Below are 27,791 nucleotides of genomic sequence, written 5' to 3'. Positions count from 1 at the left end.
AGTCTTGTATTTTTTTATATATATATATTTACTATTGCATATATAATTATCATATTGTGTCATCTGTTGATCTCTTACTTTGCAGTGCAGTAGCGACGTCTTTATGATTCATCAGGTTTAGGAAATTCAGGGTCATGTTGAGCACAGTCTGTTTTAAATTCCACTTCATTTGCTTGACATTTCTGTAATAAGTTGTGTTTTCCTTTCTCAGAAGTTTTTTATACATTTTCAGCTCGTGTTTTATAAACGCAATCATTTTGTTCTCGAGATCCTTTAGGAGCAAAGAAGTAAGAAAATGTATTAAATGAATAAAAATAACAATCAAGTTTTAAATTATTTTTATTATTTTACCATTTACTTCAAATTCTAATGTTACATTTCCAAATGTTCCAAACTAAATCATGGATCTTGGCACTTATAGCCTAAATCTCTTGCTATCTGGTCAAAATTGCTACAAGTGATAAAAGACCTAAACATCCATGATGATGGGGCTATAAATACCTGCGGGGTGAGTGTCGGGATTCATAGACTGAGAAAGGTGGTACAGTGCAGTGAGGGTCTCATTGGATGTGTGGAAAATGGGTCATAAAGCAGTTGTGTGGAATTGATTGGTATGGAAGCGTACGGTCACACAGGTCTACCAGCAGTGGCAGAAATCCCAGCCTACAGGAAATTCTCCTCATTCTGGAGCAGAAGTGAGTGAAGACCTTGTGTACACAAACAAGATGTAGTTCTTGTTTGGAAGCTCATTCACGAGCCGTAAAACCTGATGGCAGTCCCTGTTTATCTCTGTTTATCAGTTTTGTCTTTTTTTTGCCACAATTCCTGTAGGCTGGTATTTCTAACACTGCTGGTAGACCCATATGACCATATGTGTCCATACACCTGCAGATTCTGCTACTTCCTTCACACTATGGTCTTTGGCCACGCCCAAATCCAGTGACTCACTCACACACTCCTCAGGTATTTATAGCCCCATAATCCTTGTACAGCACCATCTTTAGGAGTCTGAAGTTAATACCACCTTAAACATGCAAGGTACTCCTGCCTTCCTCTGCTAAACGAGTGTTTGTGCGCTAACACAGTGGGGCAACTGGATCTGTGTGCCTATATAGCCTTTTCCCAGGTGTTTCGAGTTGGCCTTAATTACTGGCTGGTGTGACTCTGGGCCTCCCTCTGGTGGCAGGCGGAGGCCTTGCCCTAGAGCCACCCCTTACAAACTTCTCAAGTATCTCAAGACTGTTTGCTATAACAACCCATTTCTCCTGATCATCTTTAAATTGTTTCTACACCTTGATTGGGGTCCATTTGTGGTAAATTCAGTTGATTAGACCTGATTTGGAAAGACCCAGACCTGTCTATTTAAGGTCTCACACCTGCAATACATATCAGATCAAAACCCAAGCCCTGTGGAGGAAAGAACTGCATGTGGAGCTCTGAGACAGGATTGTGTGGAGGCACAGATCTGGAAAAAGCTACAATAAAATATCTGCACTGAAAGTTCCCAAGAGCACACTGGCCTCCAACTAGAAGTTTAGAACAACCAGGACTCGTCCAAGAGCTGCCGCCCCACCACACTAACTAATGAAGGAAAAAGGGTAATAGAGGTGAGCGAGAACCCAACGGTCACTCTGGCTAAGCTCCAAAAATCCTGTGTGCAGATGGAAGGAACTTGCAGAAGGTCAACTATCACTGCAGCACTCCACCAATCTGGGCTTTATGGCAGAGTGGCCAGACTGAAGCCTCTCCTCAGTGAAAGAAAGAAAGCCCCTAAAGGCAATGATCCTTAGCACACAGCCAAGACAACACAGGAGAGGCTTAGGGACGGCTCTGTAAATGTTCTTGAGTGGCTCATCCAGAGCCTGTCTAAAATAAAAAAGCGTCTAAATACTTATGTCAATGCAATATTTTAGTGTGTGTGTGTGTGTATAAAATCTTGAGTAAATGGTGTGTAAATTAAGCAGCTAAAGTTTAGTGATTAAGATATATGATCAGCCATTCATGTAAGCTGTTTTCAAAAAAACTGTCTTACATTGAAGATGTCAAAGAAATCTTTAGGATTCCTTTGAGGCTTGTCAGCTTCGGCATCCAACTCTGACCCCATGTGACCTCTGCAATTAACAAGAAATTCAGACAGTTATTTTCTTAAATAAGAGTATTTAGCATGGTGTTTATTTGAATGGTTTATTATTTTTAACATTTGCATTAACCTTTTACAGTTATTCTGGTCATGTGTGACCACTATATTACAGTTAATCCCTTTTCAAATCAAAATCACATCAAGTTACACATTACACAGGTGTAAAGAAAAACTTACAAAAGGTGCCTCGTCCCTCACAGTATTACAAAAAAAGAAGAACGTATATTTACAGAAAAGAAATACTGAATATGTGCACATTAACCACACACACTGTGTGATGGTACAGATGAGGTCCACAGTCCACAAGCTATTGTTCGTTCAGCAGCTGAACTGCTTGAGGATAGAAGCTGTCTCTGGACCATCTGGTTCTGGTCTTCATGCTTCTGTAGCTCCTGCCGCTGGGCAGCTGAGAGAACAGGCAGTGGCTTGGTTGGGTTGAGTTTGTGATAATCCTCCTGGGTCTCCTCAGACAGCAGCTGGTGTAGAAATCTAGATGATTGGGCTGTGAGCACCACCCTCTGCAGAGCTTTCTGCTCTTGAGCAGTGCAGGTGGAGAAACAGCCCCTTAGAATACTCTCCGCAGTGCAGGTGTAGAACGTCCTGAGGATGCAGGAGTTCATACCAAACCTCCTCAGCCGTCTGATGTGCTCTCTTCACCACCAGTGTGGTGTGTTCTGTCCATGCAAGTTCCTCACTAATGTGAACACCAAGCAACATGAAGCTGCTGACCCTCTCCACAGTGGTCCCACTGGGTGTGCACGCTCTCCTGTTTCCTGAAGTCCAATACCAGCTCCTTTGTCTTGCTGATGTTAAGAGAAAGGTGGTTTTCCTGGTACCAGTGTGACAGGAAGCTGACCTCCTCTCTGTATGCTCTCATCATTGTTGGAGATTAGGCCCACTATTGTCGTGTCATCAGCAAATTTAATGATGGCATTGGAGCTGTGTCTAACTGTGCAGTGGTAGGTATGGAGAGAGTACAGAAGTGGGCTAGGGGGGCTCCAGGGTTGAGGGTATATGAGGATGTGATGCTGCCCATCCTGACCACCTGCACCTTATGACAGTGGTTTAAGCAACCGGGCTCCAGTTATTTAGGCAGGTAATGCTGGCTCCAGCTAGCTGAAGTTATGCTTTAAGCGCTCTGCCATCTGGACCAGCAGATTTACGGGTGTTGACGCTCTTAAAGTATCTGCGCACATCAACTTCGGAAACAGAGTCAGGTGACTGAGTCTGAGTACTCGTCAATGTTTTTTGACGAATCATGAAACATCTCCTAGTTCATGTCATGAAAACAGTCCTGAAGAACAGAGTCTGATTGGTCTGACCAGCGATGAACCACCCTGATGGTGGGCAGCTCCATTTGAGTGACCTGATTTGCCGAACGGAGGTCAGAGGAGGGCTTTGTGCGCTTCTCGAAAGAGGGTGTGGCATTCAAGGTTTGCTTCATTGAAGTCCCCAACAACAATGAACTCTCTGGCCCCTTATTCAGCAGATGAATGGCGCTCCTTCTTTGTGCCATTTCTTTGTCCAGGGATCTGATTGATATTGATCTGAATGATATTACTGTGAACAGTGGTGCTTATGAACCCTTTAGGGTTCTGATATATGAGGACCTTAGGGGACGAGGGGGACAGTAAGTAAGCTGCTGTCTAAGGACCTGAGGGGATGAGGGGGACAGTAAGTAAACTGCTGTCTGGGGACCCAAGAGGACGAGGGGGACAGTGAGTAAAATGCTGTCTGAGAAGCCAAGGAATAAGATGGTGTCTGAGGACCTGAGGGGATGAGGGGGACAGTAAGTAAACTGCTGTCTAAGGACCTTGGGGGACGAGTGGAACAGTAAGTAAGCTGATGTCTGAGGACCTGAGGGGACAAGGGGGACAGTGAGGTTGGAAGAGTTCTCTTCCATAAATGCATACATGATGAGATATGCAGGAGTCAGACCATGAAGGGCTTTGAAGGGGATGGGCAGCCAGTGTCAACAAGTCAAGCAGGATCTCAGCAGAGCAAATGGGTGAGGCAAGAGTGAGCAGTTCAGGAAGTTCAGACCCTTGCAGATGGGCGTTTAGACAGAGAAGTAAAGCCAGGCGGGGTCAGCGTGTGTAGATGTAAATAGTGGCCTGGCCATTGCCAGGTTTCCAGAAGCTAAGCTGTCCAGGTTTTTATAAATGATTATTTTAATAATAACATCAATCAATGTGTGTTAGTTATGGATCAGGAGTTCAGGAGAGCTAAGCCAGTAATGTATGCTAAATGTGTCAGGATGAGGTCAAGCATGAGAACTGAAACACATTTAAGCTCAGTAGCTGAATGTTACCAATTACAGTTACCACAAGTAAAAAAAAAAAAGAACTCCAAAAATGTAAAAATCAAACCAGAATGAAAGTTCACATCAGGATGAGAAGCAACATGCAAAAAACTGGACAAGAACAGAATACCAGACAGCCCTGCCCCCAGTTTATCTGAGGAAGTCTGGAAATACCTCTGCTGTGAAGAACAATCTTTTGAGAGTGATTTCTGGAGAGCAGGCTTTTGTCTCTTGTTCTTCTTCACAGGCTCCTGACTGGACACAGAGGAGTCCGTGGTCTGTCCAGGGTCACTGAGAGACAGAGAGGAGAGTGCTTCAGCTTACTGTATTAACAGAGTCAGTCATGTAGGACATACATTAAACATGCATTAAGAAACAGAACAGGCCAATCAAACTAACCCAAACAAGAAGAACACAGAGCTTGAATCCACTACCACACTTTAACCATCACTGTAACTGACCATTCTGTGATAGCTGCAGGCCACTGTGCAAGTCATATAAATACACTGCTATGATGATCAGACAGATGATCAGTTACCAAAAATTAGAACATTTTTTAACTAGTGTTATTAACCAATATTCCCTCCAGGAAGTTGAATGAGCTGAGAATAGCATCTGTCTTTACCTCTAAAAGCTTCAGCTGAGTAAAAAGGATAACTATGCAGAGGTTCTGAATCCACTTTGTAAGAAAGGTCCTTTGACTGGTTACAAGGAACTCAACATAAATAACATAGACAATGACCAGGCAGTACACTACATTCAGCTACTCTGAGTTGCACCCATTGCTGACAAAATCAAGCTGAAAGTCTCCTTCTCTGGACAGTAGAGACAGTTACTCCAACAGAACCCTTGAGTTCAGAAGAAACAAAACTTCTGTCCAAATCTTTTATCATATTTAAATGGACTGTGGTTTGAGTGTGTGTGTGTTACTGAATATGAATGTGTTGTATTTGACTCATGATTCAGTTTGTCATATTCCCAGTCTTATGAATCAAAGGACAAAGAACAAACTGGACAAACTGATTAAGAAGTCTGGCTCTGTTGTAGGAGTCAAACTGGACACTCTGAATGTTGGGGCTGAAACATGAGCTCTTAATAAGCTGCTTGCCATCATGGACAATGCATCACATCCCCTGCTCACTACAGTGGAGAACCAGGAGAATGTGAGATCTTCTCTTCCCACTGCAGTTAGACTCAGTAATGAGTTACTACTACTATTAATAATAATAATAATAATAATAATAATAATAATAATTAATGCACTCACTGCAGTTAGACTCAATAATGAATCTCCTTACTGCAGGAAAACTACTGATCTCCTACTGTCTGAACTGTGCTGATTTAAACCTACTGCTACATGTTAGTTCATTACTACTATTAATAATAATAATAATAATAATAATAATAATTAATGCACTCACTGCAGTTAGACTCAATAATGAATCTCCTTACTGCAGGAAAACTACTGATCTCCTACTGTCTGAACTGTGCTGATTTAAACCTACTGCTACATGTTAGTTCATTACTACTGCTATTAATAATAATAATAATAATAATAATAATAATAATAATTAATGCACTCACTGCAGTTAGACTCAATAATGAATCTCCTTACTGCAGGAAAACTACTGATCTCCTACTGTCTGAACTGTGCTGATTTAAACCTACTGCTACATGTTAGTTCATTACTACTGCTATTAATAATAATAATAATAATAATAATAATAATAATAATAATAATTAATGCACTCACTGCAGTTAGACTCAATAATGAATCTCCTTACTGCAGGAAAACTACTGATCTCCTACTGTCTGAACTGTGCTGATTTAAACCTACTGCTACATGTTAGTTCATTACTACTACTATTAATAATAATAATAATAATAATAATAATAATAATAATAATTAATGCACTCACTGCAGTTAGACTCAATAATGAATCTCCTTACTGCAGGAAAACTACTGATCTCCTACAGTCTGAACTGTACTGATTTAAACCTACTGCTACATGTTAGTTCATTACTACTACTACTATTAATAATAATAATAATAATAATAATCATAATAATTAATGCACTCACTGCAGTTAGACTCAATAATGAATCTCCTTACTGCAGGAAAACTACTGATCTCCTACAGTCTGAACTGTGCTGATTTAAACCTACTGCTACATGTTAGTTCATTACTACTACTATTAATAATAATAATAATAATAATAATAATTAATGCACTCACTGCAGTTAGACTCAATAATGAATCTCCTTACTGCAGGAAAACTACTGATCTCCTACAGTCTGGACTGTACTGATTTAAACCTACTGATACATGTTAGTTCATTACTACTACTATTAATAATAATAATAATAATAATAATAATAATAATTAATGCACTCACTGCAGTTACTCAATAATGAATCTCCTTACTGCAGGAAAACTACTGATCTCCTACTGTCTAAACTGTACTGATTTAAACCTACTGCTACATGTTAGTTCATTACTACTATTAATAATAATAATAATAATAATAATAATAATTAATGCACTCACTGCAGTTAGACTCAATAATGAATCTCCTTACTGCAGGAAAACTACTGATCTCCTACTGTCTGAACTGTGCTGATTTAAACCTACTGCTACATGTTAGTTCATTACTACTATTAATAATAATAATAATAATAATAATAATAATAATTAATGCACTCACTGCAGTTAGACTCAATAATGAGTCTCCTTACTGCAGGAAAACTACTGATCTCCTACAGTCTGAACTGTACTGATTTAAACCTACTGCTACATGTTAGTTCATTACTACTACTATTAATAATAATAATAATAATAATAATAATAATTAATGCACTCACTGCAGTTAGACTCAATAATGAATCTCCTTACTGCAGGAAAACTACTGATCTCCTACAGTCTGAACTGTACTGATTTAAACCTACTGCTACATGTTAGTTCATTACTACTACTATTAATAATAATAATAATAATAATAATAATAATAATTAATGCACTCACTGCAGTTAGACTCAATAATGAATCTCCTTACTGCAGGAAAACTACTGATCTCCTACAGTCTGAACTGTACTGATTTAAACCTACTGCTACATGTTAGTTCATTACTACTACTACTACTATTAATAATAATAATAATAATAATAATAATAATTAATGCACTCACTGCAGTTAGACTCAATAATGAATCTCCTTACTGCAGGAAAACTACTGATCTCCTACTGTCTGAACTGTGCTGATTTAAACCTACTGCTACATGTTAGTTCATTACTACTACTATTAATAATAATAATAATAATAATAATAATAATTAATGCACTCACTGCAGTTAGACTCAATAATGAATCTCCTTACTGCAGGAAAACTACTGATCTCCTACAGTCTGAACTGTACTGATTTAAACCTACTGCTACATGTTAGTTCATTACTACTACTATTAATAATAATAATAATAATAATAATAATAATTAATGCACTCACTGCAGTTAGACTCAATAATGAATCTCCTTACTGCAGGAAAACTACTGATCTCCTACAGTCTGAACTGTACTGATTTAAACCTACTGCTACATGTTAGTTCATTACTACTACTACTACTATTAATAATAATAATAATAATAATAATAATAATTAATGCACTCACTGCAGTTAGACTCAATAATGAATCTCCTTACTGCAGGAAAACTACTGATCTCCTACAGTCTGAACTGTACTGATTTAAACCTACTGCTACATGTTAGTTCATTACTACTACTACTACTATTAATAATAATAATAATAATAATAATAATAATAATTAATGCACTCACTGCAGTTAGACTCAATAATGAATCTCCTTACTGCAGGAAAACTACTGATCTCCTACAGTCTGAACTGTACTGATTTAAACCTACTGCTACATGTTAGTTCATTACTACTACTATTAATAATAATAATAATAATAATAATAATTAATGCACTCACTGCAGTTAGACTCAATAATGAATCTCCTTACTGCAGGAAAACTACTGATCTCCTACTGTCTGAACTGTACTGATTTAAACCTACTGCTACATGTTAGTTCATTACTACTATTATCATTAATATTATTATTAATGAATTCGCTCACTGCACTGTGATCTCTACCGGACCTGCTGCTGTTACTACAGGTTCACTCTCCGTTACTACAGGTTCACTCTCCGTTACTACAGGTCCACTCAGGTCCACTCTCTGTTACTACAGGTCCACACTCTGTTACTACAGGTCCACTCAGGTCCACTCTCTGTTACTACAGGTTCACTCTCTGTTACTACAGGTTCACTCTCCGTTACTACAGGTTCACTCTCCGTTACTACAGGTCCACTCAGGTCCACTCTGTTACTACAGGTTCACTCTCTGTTACTACAGGTCCACTCAGGTCCACTCTCTGTTACTACAGGTCCACTCTCCGTTACTACAGGTCCACTCTCCGTTACTACAGGTCCACTCTCCGTTACTACAGGTCCACTCTCCGTTACTACAGGTCCACTCAGGTCCACTCTGTTACTACAGGTTCACTCTCTGTTACTACAGGTCCACTCAGGTTCACTCTCTGTTACTACAGGTCCACTCTCCGTTACTACAGGTCCACTCTCCGTTACTACAGGTCCACTCTCCGTTACTACAGGTCCACTCAGGTCCACTCTGTTACTACAGGTTCACTCTCTGTTACTACAGGTCCACTCAGGTCCACTCTCTGTTACTACAGGTTCACTCTCTGTTACTACAGGTCCACTCTCCGTTACTACAGGTCCACTCTCCGTTACTACAGGTCCACTCTCCGTTACTACAGGTTCACACTCAGTTACTACAGGTCCACTCAGGTCCACTCTGTTACTACAGGTTCACTCTCTGTTACTACAGGTCCACTCAGGTCCACTCTCTGTTACTACAGGTTCACTCTCTGTTACTACAGGTTCACTCTCTGTTACTACAGGTTCACTCTCTGTTACTACAGGTCCACTCTCTGTTACTACAGGTCCACTCAGGTCCACTCTCTGTTACTACAGGTCCACTCTCCGTTACTACAGGTCCACTCTCCGTTACTACAGGTCCACTCTCCGTTACTACAGGTCCACTCTCCGTTACTACAGGTCCACTCAGGTTCACTCTCCGTTACTACAGGGTCACCCTCTGTTACTACAGGGTCACCCTCCGTTACCACAGGTTCACTCTCCGTTACCACAGGTTCACTCTCCGTTACTACAGGTTCACTCTCTGTTACTACAGGTCACTGTGGCTCCTAGTTATTACATTATCTACAGTCTTACAACCTCAGATGTAATCACCGTGGATTTACACCAGATTTGGCACACTATCTCAGAGCAACACGTTGTATATGAATCTTACATTTGGTCCCATTTTGGAGAGTCTAGATTAATTAATAATTATTAATAAATTATAATTATTAATTAAAACACAAGGTAAGATAAGCCTGTCAGGTACCTGTGGAAATCTGATTGGTTAATGGCGGTCATGTCTCATAACTCATAACAATAATAGATAATGAACCAGGACAGCAGATTTTGTGTGTTATAGCGCCATCTATTGTGTACATGTATATCTATGATTTTTGCAATATGAGCTCCATCCATGTTTCTGTCTTTAACTATTAAAGTTCAGGTTATTGAGATTTTGTTGATAACACATTTGTGTCTGTCAGGTGAAAGTTCAGAGAGTCACTGGTTAGCAGTTAAATTCTGCATTAAGTATAAAATACTCCTTCTGACCTATACCTATACTGTGGCCCAACAGGATCTTGCTACAATCACACAACCCAGCTCAAGCTTTCAGATAATCCACCAGTGTTCCTTACTGTTTCTGTGCTGATGTTGCCTGCTTTAATACTTACACTGTTCTGTAGGGGTCTGATTACAGGACTGATTACTGGTTTCTGATTTGTACTGCTGTCTCTCTAACCTACTTCCTTTACAGGTCGTACATCAGTCTACTCCTAAACACACCTTATTTTTTCTCCTTTCTTTTCTCTCCCCCATGTGTTAACTGCCCCCTGCTGTCTGCTCGCCACTGCCACTTCATTCTCACCTAACTGCACAGCTGTGCATAAGACTATTTATCAGCTGTTGTTCAGACATTCCTCATGTAATTTAATGTTTATTGATGTTAATGTTTATTAATGTTCACCCAAGTCAGCTCCCCAGTTCCACACTGCAGAGCTGACTGGAAACATGTATGTGAAGAGCTCAGGATCAGCAAGTAGAAAAGAGAGGACTACCTCTCTGGAGGAGCTGATCCCTCTTTGAGGTTAAGAGGTTGTTCCATTGATTGGTCACTCTTGAAGGATACACAGCTGGATCCAGGGGAGTTTGGCCTGTCTGCAGTTCCACTAGAACTAGAAAGAAAGGGGTTTAAGAACTCTTTTTTCACCACAATACACCATCTAAAAGAATGATTCTGCACCTTTATCCATTCCCCAAGATAAAGAAAGGTAAAACAATGGAATTAGAAACACAGTCCAACTGGGTCCCAGTAACAACACCTCTGCAAACCCACTCAGAATCACAGTACTCCAAGGGATGAGCTATACAACTCTGCTGATGTTCAACGTCACTAGCATATGAGGACAACTCAATTTAAGCTTAAGAAGAGGGAGACTTATTAGGACAAAGAAAATGTGTTGCTGGTGGAACAACCTTACAAGCACCTGATGTGTTCGCTTTAATAGAGTTTCACCAAATCAAATAATCACAAACACAGAAACTCATTTAGTAGGCTAAGAACATTTAGTATACAACACACCCCGAAACTGCTGTTTGAGGCCATGGGATCTTTAGAGGCCAAAATCTAAACTCTAATTATTTTACTAGGTTATTAATCAATTGCATTGATTGATTTACTATTTACTGTAAAATAAAATAAAAAACATCAAATGTTTCCTTGATAATTTAAGTAATTTAAATGGATTTTGCATGAGCCAATGCTTGTTCTCTGAACTGCGGACCCAGTAAAGTGCTGTATTAGTCCAGTCCAGTGGTGGAATAGGAGGATGACTTATGGGGCTCAAGTCTTGGATGTTCGGGCCAAAAACCTGCAATGTTAAAAAAATATATATAAATAAATAAATAAAAAAACAACTTTAAAAATAACATTGTTGTTTCTCCTCACTGTCTCTGACTGGGCTGGCAAAATAAAAGCCCCAAACGTTTAGGGAAATCATTGCCATCTAGTGGTTGAGAGAGTTGTGTCGTCATTGATTCAGTCTGTCACCTCAGTGAGCAAGGTTGGATGATCAGGTAGCTGAAGCAGAGCCAGGTCAAGTTGGGTATCTAGCTAAGGTGGCTAACTATGGATATATATATATATATATATATATATATATATATATATATATATATATATATATATATATATATATATATATATATATAATTTCTTCTTCTTTTTTTTTTAAGAAAATAACCCAAACCCCTTACCCACAGAAAACAATGTGTCAGGTGAGTCAGCAGTGAGGGAGGGACCGGTTTAGCTTACTTAAACATTAGAGGTTCACACACTGGGACACTGGCTAACCTCAGAACTCCTGGACTACAGCTCTGGTTTACATTAGTGGAAGTTAACTGTGAACACAGTGGATGTGAATACATAACACAACCTCATAGCCTTGACAAAACAAAGCTGTAGTTAGTGTGCTGAAACTAACTTAAGATTCTACCATTTGATTAACTTTATATAATATTAAAATGACAAATTGCCTAAATGGGAATAATTCTGTTTATACATTCCTATTAACCTGTGCACTCCTACTGTGTGTAGGAGTGCACAGGTTAATAGGAAGTGCAGCATCTCTGCAAAACCCTGCTAGTTCACTGAAAATAGTTTGTGTTTGGGCAAATGTGAATATTTCATTATGTTTGTATTTAAAAACAGAATTGTGAAGTCATGAACACACTTGAATATAAATATAATTTGTAGTATTTTAGTAAGAAAACACTGCTTATCTTATAGGTATTACCCAGCTACTCCAGCACAATTATGAAAATTAGTACCACACCTTAAGCTACACCTGTGAGTTCTGGGCAATGCAGAACAACAGCTTCTACAGGTCAATTTCTGCCCATCTGGTCCACTGAGAAAACCTTTTCTATGGATATAAATAAAAATGATCAATGCAGTGCTTCAGTTCATCTAAAATAAACACATGGAAGCTTTAACAGTCACTTATCTTCTGCCTTATTAACATATTCAAATAAGTTAATAAACACTGTGCTTGGACAGCTAATAGCTCATATACTATAGGAGATTATTAATGTGGTTGGATGCAAGCCCATTCACACCCACCTGCTATTAAGCAAAAATGGATTTCATTTTCATTTTTAATTTGGTCAGAAATTGTAGCAGCTATGATCAACCTGACCAAGCTGGACCATGCGGTCATTTGTAATCCATTAAATGAAATGTAAATTTGATCATTTCTGGGGGGAAATACTTATATTAGCCAGTATCTGAATACTACACTTCAACACTGTGTTATACCGTGTTACACTAAACACCAGTTACTCCCACAATGCTCTACTGCTGTTAAAGAGCTGAACAGCACAGAAATATCACATATTATGATTCATCATCTATAAACACACTAATGATGCACACGGTTTACTGTGCGCGCACTAAAGCTCTGGCATTTAGCTTCGCTGTTCTGTCTGTGGTGAGGAGAATGTCTGAGCTTCCTGATGGTTTCATATGTAGAAAACTGTGCATCAAACCCATGTCTGCACACATCTGTTAAATTAAAAGATCATAAATGTATGGATTTCTTATTGTTAGGCTTCTTTAAAAGGGGAACATTGAGAAGCCAGTGCGCCTAACACCGGAAACCGGCTTCTCTCGTTTTACTTTCGCTTTTATTTTTGCAGTTATTTTCTTCTTTAGCTGAAATATAATTTATTACACACAATATCTGTATACAACACCTGCCTTTATCATTTTCATCATTCTGATTAAATATCACTGCACTACACCGTTTTCTCAGTGTAGCTCGTGTGGCTTGTAAGTTCACCACAGCTCCACAGTAATATTCAGGCTTCACTTGGTATATGTCTTTGTATATCATATTTAGACACTTATTACAGCTGCATTTTACCATTCCTACCTTCTCCTTTATTATTGAGCTTCAAACGACTGCCTGTTCCAGATGGACTACATCACGTCTCCAGGTGTTTCTGCTGTGTGGAATAAATGAGATTTTAATAATATAGGAGATGGCTCGTGCGTATGGCTCGTATGTATGTCCTCGTGAGAAGGTCGTAACGCGCAGTTTCTTTTTTTTAGTTTCACTTTTCTTGTAAAGAAAACCTCTTCTTCCTGTTTCCTCCCGCCCCTCACTTTCCACACACACACTCACTCACACACTCACACACACACACAATCACACACACACAATCACACACACACACTCAACGAAACCTCAGATACAAAAGTAAAGTAATTACGCGAGAAAGTAAGGCAAACTGCCAAACGCTCACACACGCTCTACCGCTCAGAACCGCGCATGCGCAGAGAGAGAGAGAGAGAGAGAGAGAGAGAGAGAGACAGAGAGAGAGAGAGATAGAGAGAGAGAGAGAGAGATAGAGAGAGAGAGAGAGAGACAGAGAGAGAGAGAGAGAGAGAGAGAGAGAGAGAGACAGAGAGAGAGAGACAGAGAGAGATTTAAGTTTTAAAAGTTTTTATTTAAACATTAAGAACTGAAACACATCACTGCAGGACGCTCAAAACAAAATAAGGAATGAAACCCTTTCGCACATTCAGCTCCAGTAAAAGGATACACAGTGTAGGGGTTTCTAATATAGTGGCCAGTGAAAGGATACACAGTGTAGGGGTTTCTAATATAGTGGCCAGTGAAAGCATACACAGCGTAGGTGTTTCTAATATAGTGGCCAGTGAAAGGATACACAGCGTAGGGGTTTCTAATATAGTGGCCAGTGAAAGGATACACAGCGTGGGGGTTTCTAATATAGTGGCCAGTGAAAGGATACACAGCATAGGGGTTTCTAATAAAGTGGCCAGTGAAAGGATACACAGCATAGGGGTTTCTAATAAAGTGGCCAGTGAAAGGATACACAGCGCAGGGGTTTCTAATATAGTGGCCAGTGAAAGGATACACAGCGTAGGGGTTTCTAATATAGTGGCCAGTGAAAGGATACACAGCGTAGGGGTTTCTAATATAGTGGCCAGTGAAAGGATACACAGTGTAGGGGTTTCTAATATAGTGGCCAGTGAAAGGATACACAGCGTAGGGGTTTCTAATATAGTGGCCAGTGAAAGGATACACAGCATAGGGGTTTCTAATAAAGTGGCCAGTGAAAGGATACACAGCATAGGGGTTTCTAATAAAGTGGCCAGTGAAAGGATACACAGTGCAGGGGTTTCTAATATAGTGGCCAGTGAAAGGATACACAGTGTAGGGGTTTCTAATATAGTGGCCAGTGAAAGGATACACAGTGTAGGGGTTTCTAATATAGTGGCCAGTGAAAGACTACACAGTGTAGGGGTTTCTAATATAGTGGCCAGTGAAAGGATACACAGTGTAGGGGTTTCTAATATAGTGGCCAGTGAAAGGATACACAGTGTAGGTGTTTCTAATAAAGTGGCCAGTGAAAGGATACACAGAAAGACAAGGAGTAATTAACAAAACACCACCTTATACCAAGCTACTGGCATAGTTACAGTTTCAGATGTGGTGTTAAACACATTCGAATATTAATAAAAAATAATAATAATAATAATAATAATAATAATAATAATTGGGACAAAAATTGCGTCTTTTATACGCTTTTGTCGCTCCGTTTGGTCATTGTACATTGATAGGCTTCTTAATAATGGATATTAAGGTATTTAGGAAGTTTAATTTATATTCGATCTGTCAGTGAGGTCGAATTTACAAGTGGGGACACTTGGGACAGTAGATGGAACGCGACATGATCAAATATGAAGTGTAACTGTAGTATAAAAATGATAAAATGTAATAAATCAAGCAGAATAAGGCGGGAACTCAGCGAGAAGGTAGTGAAGTGTAAATAGTTAAAAGGGACCTAGAGGAGAGAGACAAGGAGTAATTAACAAACCACCACCTAATACCAAGCTACTGGAATAGTTACAGTTTCAGATGTGGTGGAAAACACATCCGAATATTAATATAAAACTAATTAGAATAATAATTGGGACACAAATGGCGTCTTTTATACGCTTTTGTCGCTCCGTTTGGTCATCGTACTTTGATAGGCTTCTTAATAATAGATATTTCGGTATTTTGGAAGTTTAATTTATATTCGATCTGTCAGGGAGGTCGAATTTACAAGTGGGGATACTTGGGACAGTAGATGGAACGCGACATGACCAGATGTGAAGTGTAACTGTTGTATAAAAATGATAAAATATAATAAATCAAGCAGAATGAGGCGGGAACTCAGCGAGAAGGTATTGAAGTGTAAATAGTTAAAAGGGACCTGCAGGAGAAAGACACGGAGTAATTAACAAAACACAACCTAAAGCAAAGCTACTGGAATAGTTACAGTTTCAGATGTGGTGGACAACACATTCGAATATTAATATAAAACTATTTACATATGCAGAACAGATAGGTACAACCTCTGCCGGTGCTGCCAGAGTGTGTGATTATGCTCTGTACATGTGCTTAATAACCTTGATAAAATCTTAGTAACATTTGACAGCATAAACATGTTTTAAAGAATAAAGAATGTTTATTCTGAATAATATAATAATCAAAAATATTTTAAGTGAACCTGATACTTATACCACAATCCTAACAGCAGCTCACAGATATGTTAAAGAATCATGGAATCCATAAAATGAATCCATAAATATTCCAACAGAAAATATGAGACTCATAAATACAAATGATTTCTTTCACTACTATAAACAAACCAAGAGAACGAAAGAAAAAAATAAAGTGTGGGGGAATATCATCTTAGGTATACAGTAACTATGTGACACTGAATAAAGCCTGAACTGTGAACCTTGTCCTCTTACATCACCACTTTACTGAGTTACACATACACACTACTGCTGCTGCTCTTACTGCACCTCACACTACTGCTGCTCACACTACTGCTGCTCACACTACTGCTCTCACTGCACCTCACACTACTGCTGCTCACACTGCTGCTCTCACTGCACCTCACACTACTGCTGCTCACACTACTGCTCACGCTGCTGCTCTCACTGCACCTCACACTACTGATCACACTGCTGCTCTCACTACACCTCACACTACTGCTGCTCTTACTGCACCTCACACTACTGCTGCTCACACTACTGCTGCTCTTACTGCACCTCACACTACTGCTGCTCACACTACTGCTGCTCTCACTGCTGCTCACACTACTGCTGCTCTCACTGCACCTCACACTACTGCTGCTCACACTACTGCTCCTCACACTACTGCTCCTCACACTACTGCTCCTCACACTACTGCTCCTCACACTACTGCTGCTCTTACTGCACCTCACACTACTGCTGCTCACACTAATGCTCTCACTGCACCTCACACTACTGCTGCTCACACTACTGCTCTCACTGCACCTCACACTACTGCTGCTCACACTACTGCTCTCACTGCACCTCACACTACTGCTGCTCACACTACTGCTCTCACTGCACCTCACACTACTACTGCTCTCACTGCACCTCACACTACTGCTGCTCACACTACTACTGCTCTCACTGCTGCTCACACTGCTGCTGCTCACACTGCATCTCACACTACTGCTGCTCACACTACTGCTGCTCACACTGCACCTCACACTACTGCTGCTCACACTACTGCTGCTCACACTACTGCTGCTCACACTGCACCTCACACTACTGCACCTCACACTACTGCACCTCACACTACTGCTGCTCACACTACTGCTCACACTACTGCACCTCACACTACTGCTGCTCTCTGCACCTCACACTACTGCTGCTCACACTACTGCTGCTCACACTGCACCTCACACTACTGCTCACACTACTGCACCTCACACTACTGCTGCTCTCACTACTGCTCTCACTGCACCTCACACTACTGCTGCTCACACTACTGCGCTCACTGCACCTCACACTACTGCTGCTCACACTACTGCTCTCACTGCACCTCACACTACTGCTGCTCACACTACTACTGCTCTCACTGCTGCTCACACTACTGCTGCTCACACTAATACTGCTCTCACTGCTGCTCACACTACTGCTCTCACTGCACCTCACACTACTGCTGCTCACACTACTGCTCTCACTGCACCTCACACTACTGCTGCTCACACTACTACTGCTCTCACTGCACCTCACACTACTGCTGCTCACACTACTACTGCTCTCACTGCTGCTCACACTACTGCTGCTCACACTACTACTGCTCTCACTGCTGCTCACACTACTGCTCTCACTGCACCTCACACTACTGCTGCTCACACTACTACTGCTCACACTGCTGCTCACACTGCTGCTCTCACTGCTGCTGCTCACACTACTACTGCTCTCACACTACTACTGCTCTCACTGCTGCTCACACTACTGCTCTCACTGCAACTCACACTACTGCTGCTCACACTACTGCTCTCACTGCACCTCACATTACTGCTGCTCACACTACTGCTCTCACTGCACCTCACACTACTGCTGCTCACACTACTGCTCTCACTGCACCTCACACTACTGCTGCTCACACTGCACCTCACACTACTGCTGCTCACACTACTGCTGCTCACACTACTGCTCTCACTGCACCTCACACTACTGCTCTCACTGCACCTCACACTACTGCTGCTCACACTACTACTGCTCACACTACTGCTCTCACTGCACCTCACACTACTGCTGCTCACACTACTGCTCTCACTGCACCTCACACTACTGCTGCTCACACTACTGCTCTCACTGCACCTCACACTACTGCTGCTCACACTGCACCTCACACTACTGCTGCTCACACTACTGCTGCTCACACTGCACCTCACACTACTGCTGCTCTCGCTGCACCTCACACTACTGCTGCTCACACTGCTGCTGCTCACACTGCTGCTGCTCACACTGCTGCTGCTCACACTGCTGCTCTCGCTGCTGCTCACACTACTGCTGCTCACACTACTGCTGCTCACACTGCTGCTGCTCACACTGCTGCTGCTCACACTGCTGCTCTCGCTGCACCTCACACTACTGCTGCTCTCACTGCATCTCACACTACTGCTGCTCACACTACTACTGCTCTCGCTGCACCTCACACTACTACTGCTCACACTACTGCTCTCGCTGCACCTCACACTACTGCTGCTCACTGCACCTCACACTACTGCTGCTCACACTACTGCTGCTCACACTACTGCTGCTCACACTACTGCTCTCGCTGCACCTCACACTACTGCTGCTCACACTGCTGCTGCTCACACTGCTGCTGCTCACACTGCTGCTCTCGCTGCACCTCACACTACTGCTGCTCTTACTGCTGCTCACACTGCTGCTCACACTGCTGCTCTCGCTGCACCTCACACTACTGCTGCTCACACTGCTGCTCACACTGCTGCTCTCGCTGCACCTCACACTACTGCTGCTCACACTGCTGCTCACACTGCTGCTCTCGCTGCACCTCACACTACTGCTCTCACTGCTGCTCACACTGCTGCTCACACTGCTGCTCACACTGCTGCTGCTCTTACTGCTGCTCACACTACTGCTGCTCACGCTGCACCTCACACTACTGCTGCTCACACTACTGCTCACGCTGCTGCTCTCACTGCTGCTCTCACTGCACCTCACACTACTGATCACACTGCTGCTCTCACTACTGCAGCTCTCACTGCACCTCACACTACTGATCACACTGCTGCTCACACTACTCACACTGCTGCTGCTCACACTACTGATCACACTGCTGCTGCTCACACTGCTGCTCTCGCTGCACCTCACACTACTGCTGCTCACACTGCTGCTCTCGCTGCACCTCACACTACTGCTGCTCACACTACTGCTCTCGCTGCACCTCACACTACTGCTCTCACTGCTGCTCTCGCTGCACCTCACACTACTGCTGCTCACACTACTGCTCTCACTGCACCTCACACTACTGCTGCTCACACTACTGCTCACGCTACTGCTGCTCACACTACTGCTCACACTACTGCTGCTCACACTACTGCTGCTCTTACTGCTGCTCACACTACTGCTCACACTGCAGCTGCTCTCACTGCACCTCACACTACTGATCACACTGCTGCTCTCACTACTGCTGCTCACACTGCACCTCACACTACTGATCACACTGCTGCTCACACTACTGCTGCTCACACTACTCACACTGCTGCTGCTCACCCTGCTGCTCTTAGCTACAGTTAGCCAGTTTAGCTGAAAGCTAGGGCCGCTAAACCTTAGCTAACGGTGTTACACGGCTCTGTGTGCCAGACAGGTGAGCTTATTTCTGTTAGCTAATCATAAAATATACATCTATCAAGCAGAATGAGCGGTTAACTCATTGAGCAGTATCAAAGAATAACCCACATAAGAAGGAGATGGATTAGAAGTTCAAAGTGTAAATACAAAACACCTCAAATTAAACTATTGGAGTAGATTCAGTTCATCCCATGGTCGAAAACACATTTTAACAATAATGAAAATAATCATCATAATAACTGACAACAGTCATACCTTCCATACACTTTTCCGCTCCATCGGGCCATGGCACGTAGCTTGGTAGTTCAAAAAAGGGAAATATACCTTTGTAAGAATTGTTAAATTACACTCCATCAGTCAGTGATGTCGTATTTACACGGGGATAACTCGGAATTATAGATGAATCAAGGGTTTAGCAGGTGTGTCTTTGCGTCGTTACGTGAAACTCCTCTCGTTACGATTCGAACGTAATGAAAACTGGATCATTTCGTTTTAAACCATTGTAAACTGCATTCGATCAGCGAGTGAGGTCGTATGTAATAGTGGGAAACTAGAAAATCTAGATGTGATGTGTAATTGTGGTATAAAAATGAATATATATATATATATATATATACATATATCATGCAGAATTAGCGGTAAACTCATAGAGAAGGCATCAAAGAATAACACATTAAAGAGGGAGCTGGAGGACATGGTCAAGATGTAAATAAATAACACCTAAATTTAAGCTATTGCAGTTGGTTCATTTCAACCTGTGATCGAAAACACATTTTAGTAATAATAAAAATAAATCATAATATTAACAGGCAACAATCACACCTTTCTTACACTTTTCCGCTCCATCGGGTCATGGGACGTAGCTAGGATGTTTAAAAAGGGGAAATGTGTCGTTTAAAACAATTGTAAATAATATTCGATCAACCAATAAGGTCCTAGTAACAAGTGGGAAACCCTGGATTAAAGGTGAAACACGACTTTACCAGATGTAATGTGTAATTGTTCTATCAAAATGAGAAAATATGCATATATGAAGCAGAATGATGCGGGAACTCAGCGAGAATGAATAAAAGAATAATCAGGAAGCTGGAGGATAAGTGTCATGCTGGCTAGGCTAGACAATGACGGGTGAACACTCGCAGGGACGGTGCGATGCAAGATTTATTCAAACAAAACGGGAAAACACAAGAGTGCAGCAATAACGCATGGGGTACTGACTAAACAGAACAAACGTGACAACGCAACATGGGCAAACTTGAAAGCCACCCGAGGCTGGTTGGTAGCCAGGCGAGATAGGGAAGATAATGCTAGACCCAAACGTCACCGGCAGGACCAGTGAAACTAAAACGGGACACCGCGCTCGTCGGGCGCAACTAAACTTACTTGACTCGAACACTAGGGAATCGGTCGCCGAATCCTCCAGGCAACCAACCTGTCAACCAAAAAGCGAACTCCTCCTGAAGGTGAATCGGCTCTTACAGAGCGTACACTAGAGAACACCATAAACAGACCTAGAATCTCTGGAACAGCGAAGCCAACATACAGCTTGGCGTAGCAAGTACAATTCTCGGCAACGAGAATGTCCGTGTTAGCTCCCTTTAGAACCCAGCTCTCAAGTGACCTAACTCAAAACATGCAATGAACGTACATGACACACTTGAACAAACATGGCGTTGTACATAAATGGCTGTGAACATAAAAGTCCTTGAACTTGAAGCCTGTGGAGCGCGGGTCGGGCACGGCGACGCGGACCTGACAAGAAGGACAAGATGTAAATAGAAAAAAAACAGCTAAAATCGAACTGTTGGAGTACTAACAGTTTCACCTGTGGTCGAAAACACTTTCTAATAATAATAATAAAAAAAATAATTATAAAAATAATCATGATATTAACTGGCAACAATCACAACTTTCAAACACTTTCTAATAATAATAAAAATAATCATAATATTAACTGGCAACAATCACACCTTTCATACACTTTTCCGCTCAATCGGGTCATGGCACGTTGCTTGGCAGTTCAAAGAAGGGAAATATACCTTTGTAAGAATTGTTAAATTACACTCCATCAGTCAGTGATGTCGTATTTACACGGGAATAACTCGGAATTCTAGATAAAACATGGGTTTAGCAGGTGTGTCTTTGCGTCGTTACGTGAAACTCCTCTCGTTAGTGAGGTCGTATTTACTAGTGGGAAACTCGAAATTCTATTCACCCTGTACACTGCTGACTTCATGTACAGCTCACCGACCTGTCACCTCCAGAAGTTCTCTGATGACTCAGCGATTGTCGGCCTCATATCCAATGAGGAGGACAGCGAGTACAGAGAACTTATTCAGGACTTTGTGGACTGGTGTCTGCAGAACCACCTTCAGATAAACGCTGGAAAGACCAAAGAACTGGTGGTGGATTTCCGCAGGTGCAGACACCCCCCTCCATCAGTGAACATCCAGGGTATGAACATCGAGAGTGTGGACTCTTATAAATACCTGGGTGTTCATCTGAACAACAAACTGGACTGGTCAGTCAACACTGCAGCTCTCTATAAGAAAGGCCAGAGCAGACTCTACCTGCTGAGGAGATTGAGGTCCTTTGGAGTGCAGGGAGCTCTCCTGAGGACGTTCTTCGACACAGTGGTGGCATCTGCCATCTTCTATGGAGTGGTCTGCTGGGGCAGTAGCATCTCGACGGCAGATAAGCAGAGACTGGACAAACTCATAAAGAGGGCCGTCTCTGTCCTGGGGTGCTTCTTAGACCCAGTGCAGGTGGTGGGAGACAGGAGGATGACAGCCAAGCTGGCATCCATGCTGGAGAACAGCTCCCACCCCATGCATGAGACTCTGGCAGCACTGGGCAGCTCCTTTAGTGACCGGCTGCTTCACCCCAAGTGTGTGAAGGAGCGGTATCGCAGGTCCTTCCTTCCTGCTGCCGTCAGACTGCACAACCAGCACTGCTCCCAGCGGACCACATACACACACACTTAACTACACACACATGTTCATGTTCAGGAATACTATGTGCAATATCCCCCCCATGTGCAATTAAGAGTCTTTTGCTGTAAATAATATTGTTATTGCTTTTTTAATTCTTATTTATATTGTGTATATAGTGTAAATTATTTATCCAAATTTTTGTAACTGAGTGTCTTGCTATCCCTTTCTGCTGTTACACTGAGAATTTCCCCACTGCGGGACTAATAAAGGACTATCTTATCTTATCTTACTGTATCTCACCTGTGATTTAGTTGAGATACAGTTGTCTTCACAGAAACTTATGTATGACGTCACAGTCTGTGGATTCGAAGCAGCCCTGCAGCTTCTCAATGTCTCCACTGGTCCACCTCTTCACTGTTGTGATGACCGGCTTGTTGCTTTTGAGTTTCTGCCGGTAGGTTGGAATGAGGTGAAAGAGGCTGTGATCGGAGAGCCCGACAGCTGCGCGCGTGACCGCGCGATAGGCATTCTTGATACAGGTGTAGCACTTGTCCAGTGTGTTGCCTTCTCGTGTTGGACACGCGATGTGTTGTCTGTATTTGGGCATCTCCTTCGTGAGGTTCACACTGTTAAAATCCCCCAGAATGATGAGGAGTGAGTCCGGGAACTCCCGCTCCACCTTCGTGATCTGTTCCGCCAGCTGTTTCAGCGCGTCGCTCGTGCACGCGCTTGGCGCAATGTAGGTGCCGGCTAGGATGAACGAGCTGAACTCTCTGGGCGAGTAGAACGGTCTACAGGTTATGAACAGAGATTCCAGATGAGGGGAGCAGGATTTTAACAGTACCGTAGTGTCTCTACACCAGCGCTCGTTGATGTAGAAGCAGATTCCTCCTCCTCTGCTCTTGCCGCTGCGCTCCGCGTCTCTGTCCGCTCTGTGCAGCTGGAAGCCCGGGAGGTGCAGCGCGCTGTCCGGGGTCAGCTCGGTCAGCTAGGTCTCCGTGAAGCAGAGCGCAGAAGCAGCGGAGAAGTCCTTGTTGGTTTGGTTGAGCAGAAGTAGTTCCTCAGTTTTGTTGCTGAGAGATCGGAGGTTGGAGAGGAATAATGACGGTAGAGATGTGCGAGCCCCGCGCCGCCTCACACGCACGAGCGCGCCGGCTCGTCTGCCCCGGCGCCGGCTTCTCCACAGTCTCCTGGCGAGGCCGAGCGCGGTCAGCGCGGCTGTGGTGAGGATCTCCGCACAAACTGAAGGTACTTGAACAAATTATACACATACATCATGCAGAATTAGCGGTAAACTCATATAGCAGGCATCAAAGAATAACACATTAAAGAGGGAGCTGGAGGAGAAGGTTAAGATGTAAATAAATAACACCTAAAACTTAGCTATTGCAGTTGGTTCATTTCAACCTGTGGTCGAAAACATTTTAATAATAATAAAAATATTCATAATAAGAACTGAAAACAATCTCACCTTTTACACGCTGTTTCCGCTCCGTTGGGTCATGGGACGTGGCTAGGATGTTTAAAAAAGGGGAAATAAGACGTTTAAAACAATTGTAAATAATATTCGATCAACCAATAAGGTCCTAGTTACAAGTGGGAAACCCTGGATTAAAGATGAAACATGACTTTACCAGATGTAATGTGTAATTGTGGTATAAAAATGAGAAAATATGCATATATGAAGCAGAATGATGCGGGAACTCAGCGAGAAGGTAGAAATGAATAAAAGAATAATCAGGAATAATCAGGAAGCTGGAGGAGAAGGACAAGTTGTAAATAGAATAAAAAACAGCCAAACCCGAACTGTTGGAGTACTTATAGTTTCACCTGTGGTCGAAAACACTTTCTAATAATAATAATAATAATCATACTATTAACTGGCAACAATCACACCTTTCATACACTTTTCCGCTCCATCGGGTCATGGTACGTGGCTAGGATGTTTAAAAAGGGGCAATATGTTGTTTAAAACAATTGTAAATAATATTCGATCAACCAATAAGGTCGTAGTTACAAGTGGGAAACTCTTTACCAGATGTAATGTGTAATTCAAGTCAAGGGTGTTTTATTGTCATTTCAACTACATACAGAGTACACAGTGAAACAAAACAACGTTCCTCCAGGACCATGGTGCAACATAGACACAGTGAATACAAAACACAAGGGCAACACAAGTGCGGACAGACAACACAACACAGTACAGACAGAGAATAATAAATAATTGGCTGTAGTGTGCAGATTTTGCAATGTGTAATAAATATTGAGTCCAGTGAGGTAGTAAAGTTATTTGTGCAAATGCTTTGTGCAAAAATGCTCCCCATTTTATCTGGGGTAAATGGTTGGAGAGAGTGAGAGAGAGAGAGAGAGAGAGAGAGAGAGTGTGTGTGTGTGCATGTAACAGAAAAGACATCAGTTCAGAAGTTGAGTTGAGAAGTCTATTGCAGAGTCTGGTTGTGTTGGACCGGATGCTGCGGTTCCTTCTTCCTGATGGCAGGGGGGAGAACAGTCTGTGTGAAGGGTGGGTGAGTCATCCACAATGCTGGTTGCTTTGCGGATGCAGCGGGCAGTGTAAATGTCCATGATGGAGGGGAGAGAGACTCCGATGATCCTCTCAGCTGTCCTCACAATGCGTTGGAGGGTCTTGCGGTCAGAGGCTCAGGATGCTCTCTATAGTCCGTTTATAGAAGAGGGTGAGGATGGGTGGAGGGAGACAGGCCTCTCTCAGCTTCCGGAGGAAGTAGAGACGCTGCTGGGCTTTCTTGGCTGTAGAGCTGGTGTTCAGGGACCAGGTGAGATTCTCCGCTAAGTGGACACCAAGGAACTTGGTGCTCTTTACCATCTCCACAGAGGAGCCGTTGATGCTGAGTGTCTTGTTTTCCTGAAGTCAACAACCATTTCCTTGGTCTTGTCTACATTACAGGGAAGGTTGTTGACTGTACACCAGTCTGTCAGCTGCTGCACCTCCTCTCTGTATGCTGACTCGTCGCCTTTGCTGATGAGACCCAGCACAGTTGTATCACTGTGTATACAGTTGTATCAGTTGTATACTTTTTAAATTGATCCCCTATCCTATTTATTGTTTAGTGTAATTTTCCTTTAGTCTAATACTGTAAATAATCTGTGTTCTGTGTTTTTGTTACTTGTCATACGTGTTGCTCTCACCAAGACAAATTCCTTGTATGTGTAACATACTTGGTGAATTAAAGAGATTCTGATTCATCAGCAAACTTTATGATGCTGTTAGAACTGTTTCGCAACACAGTCATGAGTCAGCAGGGTAAACAGCAGAGGACTCAGAACACTGCCTTGGGGTGCCCCAGTGTTCATTGTGATGGTGCTGGAGATGCCGTCCCCGAACCGGACTAAACGGGGCCTCCCCGTCAGGAAGTCCAGGATCCAATTGCAGAGGGGGGTGTTGAGGCCCAGCAAGCTTAACTTCCTGGTGAGATTCTGTGGGATGATGGTGTTGAATGCTGAACTGAAGTCTATGAACAGCATTCTAACATAGGTGTCCTCCTTCTCCAGGTCGGTAAGGGAGAGATGAAGGGTGGTGGTGATGGCATCTTCAGTGGAGCGCTTGGGACGATATGCAAATTGCAGGGGGTCCAATGAAGAGGGCAGTTGGGTCTTGATGTTCATGACTAGCCTCTCGAAGTACTTCATGATGATGGGCATGTGAGCAACGGGACGGTAGTCATTGAGGCAGGACACCGTGGACTTCATCGTCACGGGGACGATGGTGGTGGTTTTGAGGCACGTTGGGACAGTGGAGCTGCACAGGGAGACGTTGAAGATGTGGGTGAGAACATCTGTCAACTCTCTGAGCACTCTGCCGGGGATGTTGTCTGGTCCTGCAGCTTTCCGTGGGTTGACTCTGCACAGACATGTTGTTTTGTGCCTCAAACCGTGCATAGAAGTCGTTCAGGGCATCAGGGAGGAAGGCATCACGGTCACAGGACGGCGGCATTGTCCTGTAGTTTGTGATTGCCTGCATGCCCTGCCACATGCGCCACGTGTCACCCGTGTCCTTGAAGTGGCTGTGGATTCTCTGGGCGTGTGTGTGCTTTGCCTCTCGGATGGCTCGTGACAAATTGGCTCTTGCTTTCCTCAGGGCCGCCTTGTCACCCACTCTGAAGGCCGAGTCGCGGGTCCTCAGTAGCGCATGCACCTTAGAAGTCATCCACGGCTTCTGGTTTGGGCGTGTGGTGATGGTCTTGGAGACAGTGACATCAATACACATGCTGATGTAGCCAGTGACTGATGCTGTGTACTCCTCCAAGTTAACAGAGTCGCCTTCAGTCGCAGCCTCCCTGAACCTGTCCCATGCAGTGCACTCAAAACAGTCCTGAAGGGCAGAGATGGCTCCTGCCGGCCAGGTTTTCACCTGCTTCTGAACTAGTCTGGAGCATCTGATGAGAGGTGTGTATGCTGGAGTCAGCCACACAGACATGTGGTCCGAGAACGCGAGGTGGGGGCGGGGCTCCGTCCGGTACACGCTGGGGATGTTTGCAACGAGAGCAGCGAACGCGCTGGACCTTGTTTACACAAAGTCCACATGTTGATGGAACTGACTGGAGATTAGCGTGGTTGAAATCTGCGGCGACAATGAACAGTCCGTCTGGATGTTTGGTCTGCAGATCGCTGATGGCCCTGTGGAGTTTCCATAGTGCCTCCTTAGCATTAGCACTAGCGCTAGGTGGTATGTACACGGCGGCTATCAGCACGGCGGAGAACTCCCGTACTAAATAAAAGGTCTGCACTTGACTATGATGAACTCCACCAGCGGAGAGCAGTGCTTAGCGACAGTCACAGCGTTGATGTAAACACACACGCCTCCACCGCGGGTCTTCCCGGACTGAACGAGGCTAGCCCGTCTAGCTGAAGGGCGCTGTCTGGAATGTTGTCGCTAAGCCACGATTCCACAAAGACTAAAGCACAGCAGTCTCTGAACTCACGCTGGGAAGTTCGCTGGAG

The 27,791-nt window shown here is 42.9% G+C and overlaps 1 protein-coding gene across 6 annotated transcripts in view; it reads right to left on the bottom strand.

Annotated features, from left to right (window-relative positions):
- The window catches only part of LOC140539915 (uncharacterized), a 245,519-nt gene that overhangs the window by 24,147 nt on the left and 193,581 nt on the right, over nucleotides 1-27,791 (bottom strand). Inside the window, exons 1-6 of one of the 6 annotated variants that reach the window (XM_072662753.1) lie at nucleotides 13,589-13,860; nucleotides 12,491-12,580; nucleotides 10,715-11,527; nucleotides 4,617-4,733; nucleotides 2,033-2,111; nucleotides 79-271 (exon numbers count right to left, since the gene is read on the bottom strand). The exons of 2 other annotated variants lie outside the window; for them this stretch is intronic. In XM_072662753.1, coding sequence (XP_072518854.1) covers nucleotides 79-271; nucleotides 2,033-2,111; nucleotides 4,617-4,733; nucleotides 10,715-10,761 — 436 coding nt within the window. In that variant the 5' untranslated portion in view covers nucleotides 10,762-11,527; nucleotides 12,491-12,580; nucleotides 13,589-13,860. Of the gene's footprint in view, nucleotides 1-78; nucleotides 272-2,032; nucleotides 2,112-4,616; nucleotides 4,734-10,714; nucleotides 11,710-12,490; nucleotides 12,581-13,588; nucleotides 13,861-27,791 lie in introns of those variants that run through there. 3 more of the 6 variants (XM_072662755.1, XM_072662756.1, XM_072662754.1) reach the window with 3 other exon arrangements.

This window comes from Salminus brasiliensis, chromosome 18 (genome assembly GCF_030463535.1).
Source record: "Salminus brasiliensis chromosome 18, fSalBra1.hap2, whole genome shotgun sequence".
In the NCBI taxonomy this organism is placed as follows: Eukaryota; Metazoa; Chordata; class Actinopteri; order Characiformes; family Bryconidae; genus Salminus; species Salminus brasiliensis.
The sequence above is the reverse complement of the archived record's forward strand: the minus strand, read 5'-3'. Positions and strand labels throughout refer to the sequence as shown.